The 21,259-nt window shown below is 44.7% G+C and overlaps 1 protein-coding gene across 1 annotated transcript in view; it reads right to left on the bottom strand.

Annotated features, from left to right (window-relative positions):
* Positions 1-21,259, bottom strand: part of LOC140730671 (nesprin-1-like) — a 626,730-nt gene that overhangs the window by 56,361 nt on the left and 549,110 nt on the right. Inside the window, 1 exon segment of the mRNA XM_073051428.1 lies at positions 17,222-17,388. Within this exon segment, the coding sequence (XP_072907529.1) occupies positions 17,222-17,388 (167 nt within the window).

The following is a 21,259-nucleotide window of genomic DNA, read 5'->3' as shown; positions in this document are numbered from 1 at the left end:
AGTCGGAAGGAGACAGAGAACTGGAGCTGGTGGAAGTGCAGAAGCCATCCTGTCTAATCACCAGATCAACAATTCACAGCCTTGCAAGCTGCTGTAGCTCGGTATTTTTTGCATATTATGTAGACTCTTTAACAACAGTCTATAAAAGTTCAAAGTCAAACCAAGAGTCACAGAAAATTATGACAAACAGCCAAGGCCTACATCACAGAGCATGGGCCCTAATTAAAAGGCATCCTTATTATAGTGAGCAGAACGCAGCACAAAGACTTCCAAGTCCCCCAGGAAAGAACAAACATTATTAAAGATATGGAAAATTAACCAAAGGAGCTTGGTCACAACTAATTGCTTCTCCTTTAGCTTAGATTTGTAGAGTACTGAATTCAAGTTGACTGGTCAAATCATTGAAGGAAAGCAGAGGGAGGAGCAGGGTGGGGGGCAAGAAGAGAGGGGGGAGAAGGAGAGGAGAGGGGGAACAGAGGGAAGAAAAGGAAGGAGAGAGAAAAAAAGAGGAGCAAGCGATTCATGCACATAACAAAAATATCTGGTTTTCATTCTATCATAAAACAATCAGCTCAAGTAATCTGAATTCTCATTTTAATCCCAGTATGTTGAATTAACTTTTAGCTCACTGGTCATGCAACTTAAAACTACAAATCTGATCCCAACTAATTTTAGTTAAAACTAAATATTGGGATTGTAAGAAAGTGTTTTATTTATTAACAGCCACAGCTGGTTCCGCTTCAAATCCTCTCGGTCTGAAGGGAAGATCAGTGATGAACTCCGTGGAAACAGTGAGGAACGGCTTCCAGTCGCTCTGCTGGCACAGCTCAGGCATTATGGGCTGAACAGCCTCATACCGTGCGGCAAGATTCTACAGGTCTGAGTGACCTGGGATGGTCAGGCCATTCTACATTTACTATCTCAGAATTCTGGCCTTTAAAATCATAAAGATTACAAATTATTCATAACTTGTTCACAATTTTATTGCTGCTGATGCAATCACCAGCTCTGAAAGCAACGTACTTCAATTACAAACTTCATATTATTTCCCTATTTTGTGTCAATGGTCCAATTTTATTATACCTGGTATGGACTGCTTCCATCAAACTGAAAGATTTCAAAACTTACAGCAAAAGTTTTACTCTGGACACAATACAAAAAGTTGTCTTATTAAAGACAACCTTAACCTACTGAATGTTGAAAGGACTAGATGGGGTGGATGTGGAGGGGATGTCTCCTATGGTTGGGGGTATCCAGAACTCGAGGGCACGGCTTCAAAATTGAGGGGCGACTCTTTGGAACAGAGGTGAGGAGGAATTTTTTGAGCCTGACAGATGTAAACCTGTGGAATGCCCTACCACGGACTGCAGCGGAGGCCAAGTCTGTGCGTATATTTAAGGCGGAAGTTGATAACTTCCTGATCAGTCAGGGCATCAGAGGATATGGTGGGGTTGAGTGGGATCTGGGATCAGCCATGATGGAATGGCAGAGCAGAATCGATGGGCTGAACAGCCTAATTCTACTCCTATGTCTTATGGTCTTAAAGGAATACCTATGTATTTTCCTGCATATTCAGAACACTAACTGACAGACATCCCCGATGAAATCATTCAGGAGTGCAACCTACTGCTTGGGGTTGGTTTTTTTTAAACCTCACTCTGCAGATCTTTTGTTGAAGTCACCTAACAATTTCAGAATCCTCAAGCTATAACTCTGCGTAAGTTATCCTTCCTTCTGAAGTGACGAGGCTGTGGATTCAAATCTTGCTCCAGAGACATGGGCACAGAACTTAGCTGACATTTCTCGTCGATGTTGCCTTGTGAATAAGACGTTTAAGTGAATGTAGTGCTGAGTGAGTGTAAAAGAAGACAAGGCACTATTTCAAGGAGCAACGAGGCCTGGCTAACATTTATTCATCATTCGCCATCACTAATACAGACTATCCGGTCATTACTAGAGTGTTGTTTCTGATATCTTGGCTGCATTGCACTGCAGAAAATCTCTGTCCAAACTACTCTGTCTTGTAACATTTGTGAAGATGGAAAAGTCGGTGCAGAGGTGCAAGTTTTCTTTTGATCTTAAGCTGGTTACTCTTAATTCAGCAGAGCCAAAACCACTCGGAATAAAACTGAGCTGCATGGATTAATTCTGCTACCAATAGCACACCAAAACGCACCACCTCACATTCAGTGTTCAGCGTTCTCAACAATATCAGCTAACAGACACAGGCTTTTTCAACTACAATCCAACTGCTTCAAATGGCGTATGGCGAGGTTTAATTACAAGTGGGCTCACTGAAGCTGTTGATTAATTAAGACCTTTTAAAGTTGTTTAGACATACTTATGTCTAAATTTAACACAAAGACAGGCTGTTCAGCCCAAGCACTGCAGCCTGTTGCATGAGCTCCACACAAGACTTGATCCCACCTTACCACACTGGCTTTGGTCACCTTTCTTCCTTGGCTTTCCTTGTGGCTGCAAACTCTGCAGTCTAGCCACACCTGGAATAAAGAGGCTTTCCCCAAGTTCCTTTTAGATTGGGTAGTGAAACAGTGAAACAGCGACAGAGAGTCGGCTGGCTTGATGGAGAAAACGTGAATACACACCGTGTGCAATAATAGTAACTAACAGAGCCGTAACACTATCAAATTAAAACAGAGCACAGAAGGGAGTGGAGTGGCAGAAGTTGGAGATGGAGTTTAAGATTTACGAGTCTGCTAGGTAAGTCTCTGGCGTAAAACCTTGATAGCTCCAGTGAGTTTCATCAGATCCTTCCCAAACACCAGGAACTCTGCAGATGCTGGAAATCCTGATGAAGGGCCTCAACCCAAAATGTCAATTGTTTACTCTTTTCCATAGATGCTGCCTGGCCAATAAGAGTCCTTGCTTGCTTGTCGCCGCAAGTGTCCGACTTCATTTTAAGCATCTATCGTTTATTAAAGTTCACAGTGTAGGTCAGAACAAACTTTAACTAAGTTTTGCATTTGTCCAAGTCCAGAACATCCTGGTCTGTTCCTCAAAATTTCTTCCTTCAAAACTTTGCCACAAGATGCGTGAATGATACATTACATTGTTAACGCGTCAGTAGGTCAGCCGTCCAAGAGGCTGCAGTACGGAAAAGAAGCGCTGTACCATATCTGCCTTCACAAGTCAGAGATGAAGTGTGCCATTCTCTGTAACTTCACCAAGCAACAGCTTGCCCTTAACCTCCAGTGACTTTCACAAAGTTAAATAAATGCATCAGTTGCCTATTGAAAGTTAACCTGGTAATGAGCAGCAGAGCTGGTACCCTAACAAGTAAATGATTGATATACTGTATCTGTCAATCAACTCCATGATAAACATTGGAAGATCTATGCTTTCAGACTGGAGATTTTAAAACACTTGACATTTTCTATCCTTCCCACCCCCAGCCCCATTCCTAACCCTGATCTTTCTTTCTCTTTCAATAGCTTTTCATTCGCCTGGGCTGCCACAGTTGTGACTCTATTACAGTTTGGCACGGAGTTCGGAATTCAATACCAGCGTCCGCCGTAGGAAGTTTCTGTACGACCTACCCTTGGAGTGTGAGAGTTTGCCCTGGGTACTCCAGTTTCCTCCCACAGCCCAAAGACCAACCGGGTAGGTTAACTGGTCATTGTAACTGTCCCGTGATCAGGTTAGGGTTAAATCAGAGTTGGGTGGGATGACAGGCTCAAAGTGCCTATTTTGAGCTACATCTCTAAATAAATATAAATAAACTAACAAATAAACTTCAACTGACACCAAATTCATCCACTCCAGTTTGTCCTCAGTCCTGTCTTTCACCAGGGCCCCAGATGACAAGCTGCCCTCAGGCCAGGGCACCTTTGAGGTGGAGGGTACAGTGAAAGGTCGAACGGAAGGAAACACAACAGAGACTGCAGTAGCTGGAAATCCTGAGCAACACAAAACACCGGAGGAACTCAGTGGGTCAAGCAGCAGGTATGGAGGAAAATAAACAGCTGAGACCCTTCGTCAGGACTGGAAAGGAAGAGCCAGGAGAGCAGCAGGGGTACGAGCGGGCAAATGATAGGTGATTCCAGGTAGGAACGGGGAAGGCAGGAGAAAGCTGGGAGTTGATGGGTTGGAAGAGGCAGAGAGCTGAAGAAGACGTAATTTGACAGGAGGGGATATTAAACAATGGAGTAAAGGAAGGAAATGGGGGAACCAGACTGAGGAAGGTGAAGGTGATGGGGAGGGACAGAGAAAGAAGAGGTAACAGAGCCACAGGGATAAGAAACAAGAGAGAGGGGGTGTGGCTAAATAGACGGGAGCAAGCAAAATCTGGGGCATGCCTCGGAGAAGTGAAAAGACTGCACCAATAAATCAGTATTTTGGACAGATTTTTTTTACACATTAAGGGAATGTGGGATTAGCACAGTGAAGCAAAGTTTAAGCTCAGGCATAAACTATTGAGGCTTGACAGATGAACGACCTACTCCTGCCCTACCTCTTATGTTCTTACAGATTTTAAACGGCTGTCCCAGTTAATTAGGTACGAATGGAAATTAAACATCAAGGAGCCTGTTTAGATGCGATATTCTTGCCTGTTATACAATTCCCTAATCCTAGCAGAGAGAATCCGCAAACTGAATTCCACATCAACTGACAGTTAGTCTGTGAAGATTTACTGGCCGTTCATTGCCCCTTTGTGCTACTCTCAGAGAAAGGAACAGACCGTGCAACGAACTTTCGTAGAGAACATGCCCTCCCTTTTGCAAAAGGGGGAAATCCAACAACAAAGAGCAGCAACAACTTGGAGAATGCAACTTGCGCCGGCCAGGTAGAGACACAGGGGAACTCCAGAGCCAAGCATGCAACAGCAGACAGCAAGGAGAGAGAAGCAGCAAGGACCTGCCTGGTAATGTCACAGTGACACTCGGGGAGCTCGAGGTCTGCTTCGCAACAGTCAGCCATTGCTTCTCGCGGGGAAAGCGAGTACCTCCGGTAACGAGGGGCTGAGGAACCCCCGGGACAGCGCACACCAGCCCAGCTAACGCTCTCCGCCGGCAAATGTTGTCACAGCTGTCCTGACAACTGGCACAGCAGAGCGACAAGCGCTCAGATTTATAAATAAAAACTTACACTCATTGGCATGTGTTGGAAGGCTCACATTCCTGGAGTTAGCAGGACAGCGACAGCGGGAGTTGATCCTTCCACACGGGAGCCTGCAGCGTCTGCCTGGCAGACAGAAATCTCCAGCCTGTGCCACCCCAGCATGGAGACTTGAAAGGCCAGCTCCAACACAGAAAGAACCGAGTCTGTCTCCGCAACAAGCGCAGGAAAACACACTGAACTATTCTTGAGCTATGACGTCTCCACACGGGGATATGTAGAGGCCAGCAAGGAAAACTCACAAGCAGTAAGAAAGCAGCTGTCTCTCTCCCTCCCCCTCTTTCTCTCTCACTCTCCTCTCTTTTCCCAAGAGCACTTCCCTCCTGACACAGCATCATAAGTATTCGTTATAAAGCAGAGCCTTTCCCGCATTACACAGTTTGCCCTCACAATCGGGCTCTTTCAGACAGTCATTTCTTGCTTTCGAGGCAACCTCATCCCACTGTGCAATTTCTAACAGCATGTTTTGCCAAGAACTGGGACAATGGCCAAAATCTAATCCCTCCCACTCCCGTAACAGCCAAATACAGTCGTCAGCCCCGCGCCCGACTTCAGAATCTTTATGGCTCTCGTTCCTGCCGGCCCAGGGGTTTTGCTGGACCCATCCTGATATAATCACCAAGAACCTCTCTCAGCTTAAGGGCCGGACTGACCCTTAATAAAGGAGTTTTACATTGTCAAAATCCCAAAATGAGTGCTGGCGAGTTCAGAGGACTTGGCACTGATTTGAAGCATTTGCAGACTGGCCTGCTGCCTTTATCTCAACTCCTCCCCTCTTTGTCTGAATTCTCCCATGGCACTGCTCTTCCCTCTGTATCTTCCTCCAGTCCCAAGACCCTCTAGGGTCACTATGCTCCTCCATATATGGCCTTTTGCCCTATAACCCTTTATCTGTTTGGACTCTAACCTCTGAAATCTCCTCCCTATACCTCTCCCTCACTCTTTTCAGCCAATTTTATTCCTTGAAAATTCTTTGACCACAGTTTTGGAGATCCAGCTTTACAAGCGCTTGCATCACTTGGCATTAAATTTTGTTTGACAGCCCAATCAGCATTAAAGGAAGTGCAAGCTCTGTGTGTTTCTAGAATTAACCAGCAACTGCCCTTTACTGCTTCCTTATCAAGGACAATCTGAGGATGCTGGCTGGCAATAAACAAACCAAGTTCACCACAGCACTTCTCAGCAGATGCTAAGACAGATGACTGAATGCTTGGTCACAGAGGCAAGCTTTAAGAAATTCAAGCAAAGTTTATTGGCACAAAACTTTAAGTAGCACCTGAAGGCTTTGGCATGCGTACAGCTGTGGCTTGTTAGAAAGGCTCCTGTTAAGTGGACGAACCGGTTCAGCTGGTATAATTTTCCATGCAAAAGAGAAAACTAAAGATTTGATAGTTCAGTTAAAATCATGAAGCTTTAGATCAAGGGGTCCTCAAACTTTTTTTTAAATGCCATGGAACACAATCATGAGCTCAAGGGTCCGTGAAGCCTAGGTTCAGATAAAGAGAAATCGATTACCAGAGAGATTTAATTGAATGGCAGAAGAATCAGAACAGTGAGCAGTTCTTTTACACAAGAATAACTACAATTTGGGGTGCACTGCCAGATAAAGTAGTGGTGCAGATTAAACCACAGCCTTGGAAAGGAAGTTGGTTAAATACTTCTATGAGGTAAAAACAAAAAAATACAGGGGTGTTTGGAATGAACAAGGCAGTGGGAGTAAATGAATTGCCTTTTGAGAGGGGTAGCATGGACTTGACAGGCTGAATGGCCTTTCTCTGCAATGTAGCACTCTACAATTCTATGTGCTTCAGTAGTGCCCTTAGTGACAGCTCCCACATTCATCAACATGCCAGCAAATTTATCACCTAGACTGGCAATCAAAATACTGACACTACCTCAGATAATTGGCCTGGTGTCAACGCACAAGCCAACTGTTGACCTATTCTTGGAGGCAGCGAAGGTCTTCAAGCGACCCAATGTGCAGGTGCGATCCAAGCCCGGTCAAAAAGTCAATATCCACAAGGGCCACAACAGTACAACCCACCAGGAAACAACACTGTCCCTGCCAACACACAGCGGGCACACACCCATTACACCGCAATTCCCCCTCAGCTGGAAGTGCCAAGAGTCAGATAGGCATCAGATTGACGAGGGCACAGTCACTTACCCCTTGCGACAACTAGCAGCAGTGTCCAGGCCTCACCGAGAGCGTTCATTTATATAGTACCTCCAAAATGGACAGACATCTCAAGGTGAGACAAAGGCAACAAACCAAAGCTGGAACGACTGGTCAGAGAAGGCTCTGAAGAAAGGCAAGAAGGTAGAACACACCAGGGGTTAAGAAAGGACTTGCCAAACTCTAGGTAAGATTGGCAGAAGGCATCACCACAGAGGTTGGGTGAAGACAGCAGGATGTGTACCAGGGATTAGGGTGTTGCACAAGATAGGGAGATCCAGAAGAGATCAACACCCAAAGGTGAAAGTAGTAAATTGAGGAAACATCAGCCGAGGTGTAAAGACAGAGTATTGATGAGTGAGAGTTAGTACAAACTCAGAATTCTCTCATTAGCTGGATGATGGAAAGACCCGATGGCTTGACCTTTCAAGCATCTAATTCACGTTTTCTGTGCCAACTAATTCCTACCAATCACTGAGTAATAGAAGAGTGATGGGCATCCCTTCAACAATGACTATAATTCACCAGTATTTCAATAGCTGTGGAACACTTGTCAAAGGCACTGTATAAATGGGATTTCTCTTTCCTACTCTAACAAAGTGTACAATGTCTACCGTGAAACTATGTTCAAAGCAGAAGATAGTCAATAACGTTCAAAAGAATGAGTGTAATAATTAAAGAGGAAAACTTGGATTAAAAGGGTCAAAAACTCTGCATAAAGACAGTCTACAGGGGAGAATAGCAAAAACTGGAAAAGGGCAAATGTGGGAGACTATACATGACTTGGGAGGAGGAGTCAGCAACTTAGCTCCACTGTTCAATGACAGGACAGCTGATATGATTCACAATCCCATCTACCTCCAGTCACTTTTCATGACCACACCCCCTCCACTTATCAAGGATCTATTTAGATCCATCTGAAAAATACTCAAAGACCCATTTTGCATCCATTGAGGGACATAGTCCCAAAGATTCACAACTTTCCTGTATAACCAGTTGCATGTGAACAACCACTTGTTTTTAAACCAGTGATTCTCAGTTCTAAGGTCCTCCGCATGGAACGAAATACGAGACCGAAGGAGATAAAATTTGACCACTCAAAACAACATTCTGAGGAAAATAACCTTGCTTCATTCAGCGTTTAATAAAAAGCTTCAGAGACCGTGTTTAGAGTTTCTTCCCCTCACACAGAATTTACTGACGGCTGCAAAACACGAGAACCAGCAGGCTGCCCTCCTCCTCAACAGTAGTGAGCTCTTCCACAACTGATACAGTATTTTAACCTGTTACATAAGATCAGACAATGCACCACATATTGGAAGTTGGATTAGTCGCAGCATCTTTCAGAAAACTCTGGCATTAGAAGAGTTAAGATGACTTGATCGCATTGGTGCGCGGTTTGACACTGTCGGAGTGCAGAAGCAATCTCTGGAGGCCCAGCTGCAGCTTGAAATCTGTGCAGTGGCTTGGAATCCAGCACTTTATTTCACAGCAAACAAAGCCTCTTTTGTCCAACCTCCCACATTCCAGCCGAGCCAGAGGTCCTCAACGACCAGAATCCGTTCTGACCAGGATTCGAGCAATGTTCAGCAGCTCTGCTTTATCAGACACTTGACGGGGCACATGCTTAGCTTTCTAAAGGAAGCCTCAGCACAAAACCAGCATTTCAAAAAAAAAGAGAATTTCCTGTCTGCGCGATTAAGTCACCGAGAAGTTAAAAATAATAGCCCTTCATTCCAGCTGTTGCTCAACTCACAAGCGAGGCTGAAACTCCGCTATAACGCCCCCAAGTCTAGGGTCAGATTCAAACGGAAATAAAAGCGTGACTTGAATTCAAAGTGCTCAGATTCCTAATGGAACCACACATTACAAAGCTTTTCCCAACTTCACAGAACAACAACCCCAGTTCTACTTCAGAGCGGACCGATCTTATTTCACGGCACTGTAAATCAACAGATTGCCAGGGCATTTGAACACATGCCTAACTTCAAGCTATTTTCACATATGATACAGCCAACAGCAATCTTGATGCCTATTATAGTTCATCAAATTGAGCTGGCTCCATCATCCCTAATTAACTGTTTTTAAATGACTCGAGGAGTTTTGCTTCCATCCTGCCACACTTAGGATACAGGTGAACCTCCTTATACTGTGCTCTTGCAGCTAGGTGACACCTTAGCACAATGCATTGCATTAGATCACTGATGGGGGCTCAATTCCTGCCACTATCTGTCAGGAGTTTATACCTCCACCCTGTGATTGCATGGGTTTCCTCCGGGTGCAAAGGCATTTGGGTTAGTGTTCGTAACTTGTGGCACGCTACGTTGGTGCCAATTGTGGGCTGCCCTCCAACTCATCCTCGGAGTTGTGTTGGTGAATTGACACAAACAGTGCCGCATTTCAATGTATATGTGACGAATAAAGCCAATCTCGTTAACATTACTGCTGCTGAGTACCTTACCAACACATTTATCTCTGCACGATTGTCCTCACTGGATGATCACCCTCTACCCACACCGTTCAAATGCCTGTCGGCTCCCTCCCAACCTGTAACATTCCATGCACCTCTCCACTCTGTAAACCCACACCGTTCAAATGCCTGTCAGCTCCCTCCCAACCTGTACTGTTCCATCCGCCTCTCCACTCTGTAAACCCACACCGTTCAAATGCCTGTCGGCTCCCTCCCAACCTGTACTGTTCCATCCACCTCTCCACTCTGTAAACCCACACCGTTCAAATGCCTGTCGGCTCCCTCCCAACCTGTACTGTTCCATCCACCTCTCCACTCTGTAAACCCGCACCGTTCAAATGCCTGTCGGCTCCCTCCCAACCTGTAACATTCCATCCACCTCTCCACTCTGTAAACCCGCACCGTTCAAATGCCTGTCGGCTCCCTCCCAACCTGTAACATTCCATCCACCTCTCCACTCTGTAAACCCGCACCGTTCAAATGCCTGTCGGCTCCCTCCCAACCTGTAACATTCCATGCACCTCTCCACTCTGTAAACCCGCACCGTTCAAATGCCTGTCGGCTCCCTCCCAACCTGTAACATTCCATCCACCTCTCCACTCTGTAAACCCACACCGTTCAAATGCCTGTTGGCTCCCTCCCAACCTGTAACATTCCATGCACCTCTCCACTCTGTAAACCCGCACCGTTCAAATGCCTGTCGGCTCCCTCCCAACCTGTAACATTCCATCCACCTCTCCACTCTGTAAACCCACACCGTTCAAATGCCTGTTGGCTCCCTCCCAACGTGTACTGTTCCATCCACCTCTCCACTCTGTAAACCCGCACCGTTCAAATGCCTGTCGGCTCCCTCCCAACCTGTACTGTTCCATCCACCTCTCCACTCTGTAAACCCGCACCGTTCAAATGCCTGTCGGCTCCCTCCCAACCTGTAACATTCCATGCACCTCTCCACTCTGTAAACCCGCACCGTTCAAATGCCTGTCGGCTCCCTCGCAACCTGTCACATTCCATCCACCTGTACACTCTGTAAACCTGCACCGTTCAAATGCCTGTTGGCTCCCTCCCAACCTGTACTGTTCCATCCACCCACCTATCATGTGCTCAGTGATCATCACTGGCTCCCAGTCCGAGGCCATACAAGACATTCTGCATCTATCCTTAGTTCCGCAGTCCTGTTATTATACAGTTAGTGTTGGTGCGTGGCCAAGTGGTTAAGGCGTTAAGTGATCTGAAGGTTGCTAGTTCGAGCCTTGGCTGAGGCTGCATGTGTATCCTTGAGCAAGGCACTTAATCACACCTTGCTCTGCGACGACACTGGTGCCAAGCTGTATGGGTCCTAATGCCCTTCCCTTGGACAACCTCGGTGGCATGGAGAGGGGAGACTTGCAGCTTGGGCAACTGCTGGTCTTCCATTAAAAAAAACCCTACCCAGGCTTACGTCCTGGAAACTTTCCAAGGCGCAAATCCATGGTCTATCCATGGCCTAACAGAGGCCTACATATCATACAGTCACAGAGAGATACAGCACAAAAAAGTCCCTTCAGCCCACTGAGCTTGTGTTGACCATCAATCATTCCCATCGACTGCCCTCAGACTCCACTGCTCACCTATACACTAGGGCAATTAACCTGACAGCATCTGAAATGGGCAACAAATGCTGGACCTGCCAGTTATGTTGGCATCCCGTAAATTAACATGAATAAAATTCTCTCCAAGCATCAAATTTTCCTGCAGTGTTTGTTTAGATTGGTTTACTGTGTTCACATACAACAAGTAGCTGGGGTTATGACACAGTGTCAGACTGTGGGGATGGCTGTTAAGTTAGAGGAGATAGATTCAAACACAGCTTTCAGAAAGAAACTGGAAAAGCACTTCAAAAATAACTTGCAGAGCGATGGAAATGGGAAAGGGGGAGTGGCTGGATCATTCCTTGCAGAACTGGTTCTGACTCTAAGGGTCAAATGGGCCTCCACTGTGAACAAGCCTGTGTGATGGTGTGCTGGTACTTTACAAGTCAAATTAGGGCAATGTGAATAATGGGAACTATGATTTTCCAAGTCTGCAGCCTAATTAATATCCAGCCCAGACTGGTGGGGCGAGATTCCCTTCATCCTTGGGTAGGGAGAATCATGGTTTAGACTACTGGTCGCCAACCCGTCGATCGCGATCAACTGGTCGACCTTTGAGACTTTCCCAGTAGATCACGAAAAAAAAAGAAAAATAAATACACAAATACTGTTGAGAGATTGTTTCCGGGTTGCGGGGTTTTTGTTCCGTTCTTTCTGCCCAGTGTGCATGCGTGTAGCTCCCCCGCACTACACAGTGTAACTCAGTGGTTCCTAACCACTGGGCCACGAGGAAACGATATGAGTCAGCTGCACCTTTCCTCATTCCGCCACGCCCACTGTTGAACTTGAACCCACGCGAGGTCATCAGTCGCCTAAACGCAGTGATACCCTCGTGCCAGGGATCACTGGTTGGCCTCGGGTAACCAGCCGCCTCAGGCAGCTGGCAAGAATTGCCGTTGCTACTGGCCTGGAGCGCTGACAGCCTTTAGCACACCGAATGTTTGTGGGGAACCCGGCGCTAAAATATTTGCAGATGATCTAATTCAGGCTCAGGGTTTTGTAAGTAGCAGAGCAGCTACCTCGCTGCGATCTACTGAAGCAAACTCTTGTTGGACGATAGATCCCACAAGGAGCGCGGGCACGCATCCTGTCGCACTCCTCGCTCGGTCGGTCACTCTCTCCAGACTGCGACCACCGCGGCCCCGACACAGGGACCTCCAGCCCTTACTGTGTCCTCTCACCCTACCCATGACCAGCCACACCTGGCCAAGGCGGCTGGCGGATGGAGTTCGGGCCTAGAGGCTGTCTAATGAGGCAATGAAGCACTCAAAACTGCTTCGGTACCCTGAGTCCAAGCACCCTGCACTTAAAGACAAACCCGTTCAGTTTTGTGAGCGGAAAAAAGCGTGAGCAAGCCGGACAGCAGCCGAGAGCTGCGAAAACTAAATTGCGGAATAGACTGGACATAAAGAACCTGCTTCGATTATTGCTGTATTCCGGTTGTGTTTAACACCACCCCTCCTCACCCCTGTCGGCCGGTCCGCAAGAATATTGTCAATATTGAACCGGTCCACAGTGCAAAAAAGGGTGGGTACCCCTGGTGTTTATACATTATTTCTACTTCTGGGTTGCGGGGTTTTACTTCCGGTCTTTTCTGCGCGTGCGTGTAACTAATCGATCTGGGGTCGATCTTGCCTTTTACTAAGGTTGAGGTAGGGGATCTTGGGCTTAAAAAGGTTGGTGACTACTGGTTTAGACCCTGGGATATAAAGAAAAGACAATCCACCTTCAAATCAAATGGTGTACGATCTGAATTGTTGCATATGAGCAGCTATGAAGGACTGTCCCTGTCTTAGCACACTGTTGATGGCCCCTAATCAAACTATTCATGAAAAAGAATCTAGTGCTTTCCCAGCGTATTTGACGAATAAGGTCTTCTCTGGCTTCTCGGTTATAATTGATACCTGTACCCAGCCAGAAGCCCGAGAAGAGTTTATTTGTCAAACTATTCACGGTTTAATGCCAACTGACAATCAGATGTATGTGCCAAATCTCTCTGATATACTCTGGGGTGAACTACCAACACCGCCGTTTTCGGGGCCAGTGAAGGAGTTCCTAAGACGAAATGTGGCTGAGATTATTTCAAAAACATCGTTGTCTCCTGTATCCGATCCTGGTTGCCCCATTACAGGAAAGAGACGGAGGCTTTGGAAAGGGTGCACAAGAGGCTTACTGGGTCACTTTCTTCGGAACCTGATGGAAGGTTGTAAAATCATAAAGGCATAGATAGAGAAAACAGTCAGAATCCTTGTCTCAGGGTAGGAATGAAACGCATTTATTGTGAGAGGGGAGAAGTTTCAGGGAACTGCCTGGAACAAGCTGCCAGGGGAGTTGTGGAAGCAGATATACATTGGCACTGAATAAGCTTTTAGTTAGACACACGGATACGCAGGGAGTGGATGGATAGGGGTCATGTGCAGGCAGAAGAGACTTAGTTAATTTGTCATCGTGTTTGGCACAGGCCTGCTCCTGTGCTGTTCTGTGTACTATCTTTGGAAAAAATCCACAGAGCAACAGGAAGTGAATCGGAGCTATCACCAGAATGCTTCACTCAGAACGTAAGCCCATTTCCTGTCCTTATCATACCATCTTTAACTACTCAACCACCATTCTATCTGCAGAGCAACAGTTTGGCCAGAAACAAGACCTACGATTCACAGTTACCCTCAGGTTGTTATTCCAATTACTATCCCAACCTAGTTACAAGTTACATCTTCAATAAAAAATGTTGCACAGCACTGTAGTAAAATTTCCAGTAAGTCCATCATGTTCAAAGGAGCACGAAAACCCGGCTCTGTTGAGCTTAAAGGGAGTCCTGCAAACATCACTTGATGAACCAGATGTCAATCTGTTGGGTCTTACAAAGTTTTATGCACAAGATTGATGGGTACAGACAATAACGCTGTGCCACAAAACTCCCAGTAAACTATGGCACATTGGGAATGTGGTAACCTGCAAAATTAATTCCAGAATAGTGACCATAATCAACTGTTGCAATGATTCAATTGTGCTCTAGGATAAGGGTGGATGGACCAGGAAATGCCCAGCATGGATTTGTTACAGATAAAATGCACTTAATTAACTTCATAGCTTTTTTTTGATGAGGAGAACGCAGTGGATGCAGTATATATCGATTTTCAGGTGGTGTTTGATAAAATGCTGTATAATGGGCACATTTTCAAGATTTAATCCCATGAAATAAAAGGGGCAATAAAAGCACAGGTAGAGAATGGCTAGGTGACAGGAAATAAACTATTAGCAAGCAGTTCTTTTTCAGATGGCAGGGAGTGTATGTTCCTTCGACTCAGTACCAGGAACACTGCTTGGTTAATGTATTTATAAATGTCTTGGACCTGGGTGTACATCTCGTACGTTGTACTTGCACTAAACTGGATTTTGTTTTGTTCTAATTGTGTTCTTTCTTGTATAATTTATTTTCAATTTATGCTTTTTTCCTTGTGAGTGGTGTGCATCTGATGCCTGTGATGCTGTTGTAAGTGTTTCACTGTACCTGTGCATTATAACAATAAACTCAATAAAACAATAAACTCAACTTTGATATTTCTAAATATGCTGAGAACAAGTTTGGAAGCATAATGCACTGTGAGGGGTATAGCATTAAGTTGCACAAGTTCGTAGATCGGCAGGTGTATTGCATAGGTGACATTTAACACTAACAAACGCTTTCAGTACACAAGATAAATGCAAATTTGGAGCCGAAGCAGCCACCTGGGTCCTCTGAGCATTCTCAAAGCCTCACCCTATTTTCCTGCACAATTCTCAACTTCTTACTTTCCTTAATATCCACAAATTCATCAATCGCTTTTGACTAAACTACTGAAATAGAGGATCTCAGAGATTCACCTCCCTCTGAATGAAAACATCTGCTCATTGAAACTGCTAAATGGCCTCTTGCCAAACTATGTGCAATAACTCATCCGAACATGATAATGTGAACATTATCATGACGTAACTGTCCAAGAATGGGGCAATGTTGCAGAAGCACAAGATTAGAGACAATCTTTTGGCTGGGGCAAAGCATCATGTCAGCCTCCTGCCAACATTCACCCCATGCTTAAACCTGCCAGATCGTCTGGGGAGTTCCATTGCGTTTTCTATATTACAGTCACGACTCCAACTCAGGGACACCGGATTAAATTAAATATACTTGTGGATGCTGAGATCACAAGTGTAATATAAATTTTAAATTAGATAATTATACATTTTAAAGACAGTAATTATCATTGCCTTTGAACTCTGTCATGTTTACCAAACAGAAGTTGTCTCTAGAAGTTACTGCTAATGTGACCATCTTTTAATTATACACAAAATCCCCTGAAAGGAGGCTTAGGACCAAGTATGAAATGATATTGTCAAACACTACTGGAATTTCCTAGATCTCCTCTCAGGGTTTAATCATTACATCAATGATGATATCAGTCTAACTCTCTGGCAAGAATTTCACACACGTTCATTAAGCAATGCTCCAGTGACTAGTAGGCTCTTTTGGGGTGTGTCTGTGTCTCATCATTCCCCCCCACCCCTCCTCCCTTTGACATCGTCCAGCCCACATAAGCCCCTTCAGCACAAAGCTAGCATGTGGACAGCAGACAATTCAACCAGCTTGTGCAGATAAGTTTGTACAGAGTAGCTGATTCTAAAGGAGATAAAGAGAAGTAATTTGGGGAAAAAAAAGTCTGGATTCTGGGAAGGTAGCACTGGATCCTTTGTAGCACCACAAAAGGAATGCTGTCAGAGCATCCAAGGCAGCTGCCCAAAGCCCTAACAGCTGCATTATTACAGGACAACAAATGACTTTTTTATGGATTTAGGAAACAAAATCAAAATGTTTTCTCCAAAGGGTTCAGCTGTTGGAGGCTGGAAATCTACGACAACTGTTGACTGTCTAATGCTGTAGCCATTTTGCTTATGAAGAAAGGAGTCATTTTAATAAATTTTCAAAGAGCAATGTTCAGGATATTCAATGGCAGACTCATTTGTAGACAAAATGCATCATAGGACAGCTGGAGCACAGTTACCGGACTTGTAACGTAAATGGTCGAGTTAATATTGAACTGGTGTTCAACCAGTGTGCAAAAGACAAGACTGTGCAAATACAAAATGAAAGAAATAATAATAATAAATAAATAAGCAATACACATCATTACAGTAATATTGATAATCCACTATCTGGATAGATCAATATTTGGTGCACTGGGTGCTAACACCTGCCCTCCCTTCCCACTTGCCAGAATCCCAGTATAACCTTTCCCTTTCTGCTTATCCTGTTCTGTCTCCCTTACTTCATTTTGTTATTATTTAGAGGTACAGCATGGCAACAGGCTTTTCCTGCCCAATGTGCTGGCACCACCATGTGACCAATTAACCAGCTAACCCGTATGTCTTTAGAACGTGGGAGGAAACCCACGCGGACACAGGAAAAACGTACAAGCTCCTTACAGACAGTGGCAGAAGTTGAACCCGGGTCACTGGTAATAGTGTTACGTTAACCACTACACTACCCCGCCGCCCCACTTCCATCAGATTCGCTGCCATATGTATCATTCTACTGCGTGACATCTAAACAAAATATTGAATTCAAAGTGCATTGGGAGTACTAATCGGAGTAACATTGCATGGTTCGGAAAATTTGCTGGCCCGACACTGGCAAAGTTCTGAGCAGGCTGGATTCGCTGCATTTAGTATCACTGCTCTGCAGGTAGTGAATGGGATCAGACAGGTTTCAAGAGATTCAGAGTTCTCTTACGTGGCACTGACCCAATCTAACAGGTGCTGTTCGTCTCTTACCTGGCACCAATGAGATCCAGCAGGTGCTGCCATCGATCATCAATCTTGCCCAGTTTGTATTCTATTTCCGATGCCTTGCTTTCCTGACTTGCGTGGACGAGTCTCTGGCCCAGCTGTTGAAGCTGCACCTTGTTCTCCGCTGCTGCGGTGATTTCCTCCTGATAATCCTGCGGGAAAAATGGGAGTGAACCCAGTTAGATTTGCATTCCATCAATAAGGCAATGTTCAACTGGACCTGTGTAGAAGAGAAAAGGTATGCAAATAGCATTTAAAAAAAAGACTATTCCTGCATGTGACTCAATAACCGTAATGAAGAAAGCATCCAAGTTCTGCATGCTCTAAGTATCATGGTTTCCATTCCTTATTCTTTTGTCTTCTATTTCCAAACCTTTCCAACTGGCAGAAGACAAACAAAGCCAAGGACACATATTTAATTTAATTGGTGAACAAATCTGAAGGGGCAAGAGGAATTTTTTTTTAAGCAGCAAATGAACATCCAAAAAGGGTTGTTGCAGTAGATTCAATCATGGGTTTAAACAAAAGGAAGGATTGGAGATCTTAGGGAAAAAGATCATTAGAGGGCTATGGGAAATGCAGGAGAATGGCACTATTTGCCTTACAAAAAGCCTGATGAGCTAAATGGGCTTTCTATGTTGTAATATTAGAGTAGTTTCCAGTAAAGGCTGCCCTCCAGCCAGCAAGGGGAGAAACAAACTAGTCCAGAGCAAATTAGAAGTATCTGGGCAAGTACCTAGGCAACTTTTGAATCACCACCGTAAAGAAGGTAGAACACCAAAGTGCTGGTAAATTGGTGTAGATGGGTACTTGATGGTCAGTGTGGACATGGTAGGTTGAAGGATTGATCCTTTGTGCATGACTATGTCTCTCCAAACCATTTTCTCCTTTTAATAATAGTGTCTTGTTTGGAGCCAGAACATCTTTCAATCTTTATGATGCTTCGTCTTCTACTTGCACCCTCTATAAAGCTGTTCACATCTTTCCTATAAAGGAGGCAACTAGACCGAACAAATATTTCAAATGTGATTTAACTGCAGTTTTGTAGAACTGCAACATTTCCTCACAGCTCCTGAACTCAATTCCTGACTAATGAGAGCCAACACACCATACACCATCTTAACTATCCGATCATCTTGTGCGGATCCCAAGATCCCTCCATTCCTCTACATTGCTAAGAATCCTGTCATTAACTGTGTGCTCCGTCTTCCAAGTACGACCTTGCAAACTGTATCACCTCACCCATTTTTCTGGATTGAACTCCACCACTCCTCAGCCCAGCTCTGCACTATATTGATGTTCCTTTGTGACCCATGACAACCTCCTGTACTATTTGCAACACCACCAGCCACCGTGTCATCTGCAAACTTCATACACTTCTACATCCAATTCATTTATAATTAAAAAAATCACAAAGAACAAGGGTCCAAGAACAGATTGCTGTGGAACACCACAAGTCACTGACTTCCAGGAAGAAAATGCTCCAACTATAACCACCTTCCACCTTCTATGGGCAAGCCAATTCTAAATTCCCATACAAAGGAAAATCTGCAGATGCTGAAAATCTGAGCAACACATGCAAAGTGCTGGAGGAACTCAGCAGGCCGGGCTGCTTGAAGCGTCAACTGCACTTTTTCCCATTGATGCTGCCTGGCCTGGTGAGTTCCTCCAGCATTCTGTGTGTGTGTTGCTCTGAATAGCCAAGTTTCCCTGGATCCTGTGCCTCCTGAATTTCTGAATGAGCTTACCATGGGAAACCTTGTCAAAGGCTTTACAAAAATCCATGCACACCACATCGCTGCCCTACTTTCATCAATTTGTTTTGTCACTTCTTTGAAGAATTCAATCAGGCTCGTGAGGCACAACCAGCCCCTCATAAAGCCATGCTATCTATTCCTAATCAGATTGCTTCTCCAAAGCTCATAAGTCTTTTCTCTAAGAATCTTCTCCAATAATTTCCCCACCACTGATGTAAGACTCATTGATCTATAAATCCCAAGATTATCCTTATTATCTTTCAAAGAAAGAAGTAACATTTGCCACCCTCCAATCAGTAGATACTAGTTCTGTAGCCAGTGAGGATACATAGACCATGGCCAAAGGTGCAGAGATCTCCTCCCTCACTTCCCATAATAAGTTGGGGTATATCCCATCCAGCCCTGGGGATTTATCAATCCTAATGTTTTTCCAAAAGTTTCAACACATCTTCTTTCCTAACATTGACACACTCCAGCACATTAGCTTGTTCTAAACTGTCCTCAAGTCCCTGCCACTGGTGAATAATGAAGCAAATATTCATTGAGGATCTCTCCTACCCCCTACCTCCTTCAACTCAAGGCACATGTCCTCTTTTGTCCCTAGGGCATTTTTTGGGGGTTAGGGCATATAGGGGATACTGACTTCAGCAACCAACCTTCACATTACAGATTAAATTTAAATCACAGTCCAGCAAAGTAAAACACAGGCCAGACAGACCAAGAACCTGGCACTTAACTAATTGTCTGCAAATGCGTGATCCAATCAACATCCCAATGCATGAAAACAACATAATTAACACTTACTTTGGGTGTGTTGGTAGGAAGATCCAGATAAATGAAAAATTACATGCAACTCAAAAAAAGCATGATGAGGGCTTTGTAACTAAAGATATTGTCCTGTTACCTTTGTTCTTTGACATATAAAAATGTGCTGTAATGTTGGATCAGGGACTCCCTCTCTCTCTCTCTCGATTTCTTTTTGTGAGTATCAAATAAAAAAGACAATTTATATAGCTACCAGCTGCGTCTCTCCAGTGACTGTGTTCACACGACAACAGGTCCTATTCTCTCTCTGGTCATCCTGCTGTTCTGCATACACTTGTAGAATGCCTTGGGGTTTTCCTTTATCCACTTGCCCAGGCCTTCTCATGCCCCCTTCTTGCTCTCCTAAGTCCATTTTAAGCACCTACTTGATTACCTGATAATTTACAACAGCCCTGTCTGATTTTTGCTCCCTAAACCTTAAGACACAGGAGCATAATTAGGCCATTTGGCCCACTGAGTCTGCTCCCCCATTTCATCGTGGCTAAACATTTTACCTCTCAGCAGCAATCTCTTGCCTTTACCCCGTATCCCTTCATGCCCTGACCAATCAAGTATTTATCAACCTCTGCCTTATACAAACAGACTTTGCCTCCACAGCTGCCTGTGATATCGAATTTCACAGAGCAATCACTCTCTGGCCAAAACAATTCTTCCTCATCTCCGTTCTAAAACGACACCCCTCTATTCTGAGGCTGTGTCCTCTGGTCTTAGACTCTCCCACCATACGAAACATCCTTTCCATATCCACTCTATCAAGTCCTTTCACCATTCAATAGGCTTCAATTAGGTAACCTTTCATTCTTCTGAATTCCAGTGAATACAGGCCCAGAGCCATCAAATGCTCTTCATATGACAAGTCGTTCAATCCTGGAATCATCTTCTTGAACCTCCTTTGAAGCTTCTCTGGTTTCAGCACATCCTTTCTAAGAGAAGTGGCCCAAAACTGCTCATTGCTCCAAGTGAGTCCTCACCAGTGCTTTAAAAAGTCTCAATATTACATCCTTGCTTTTATTTTCTAGTCTTCTTGAAATGAACGATAACATCGTATTTGTCTTCCTCACCACAGACTCAACCTGCAAATTAACCGTTAGGGAATCCTGCACAAGGGCTCTCAAGTCCCTTTGTGCCTCCGCTGTTTTGTATTTCCTCGCCATTTAGAAAATAGTCAACCCTTTCATTTCTTCCATCGAAGGGCACAGCCATACACTCCCAGACACTGTATTCCATCTGCCACTTCCTTGCCCATTCTCCTAATCTGTCCAAGTCTTTCTGTAGCCTCTCCACTTCCTCTAAACTACTTGTCCCTCCACCTATCCTTGTATTGTCTGCAAACTTTGCAACAAAGCCATCAATACCATCATCCAAAATTATTAACATATAATGTAAAAAGAATTGGTCCCAACATCACTGGTCACAGGGACCACTAGTGTTGGGACTGATT

This window comes from Hemitrygon akajei, chromosome 7 (genome assembly GCF_048418815.1).
Source record: "Hemitrygon akajei chromosome 7, sHemAka1.3, whole genome shotgun sequence".
Classification (NCBI taxonomy): domain Eukaryota; kingdom Metazoa; phylum Chordata; class Chondrichthyes; order Myliobatiformes; family Dasyatidae; genus Hemitrygon; species Hemitrygon akajei.
The sequence above is the reverse complement of the archived record's forward strand: the minus strand, read 5'-3'. Positions and strand labels throughout refer to the sequence as shown.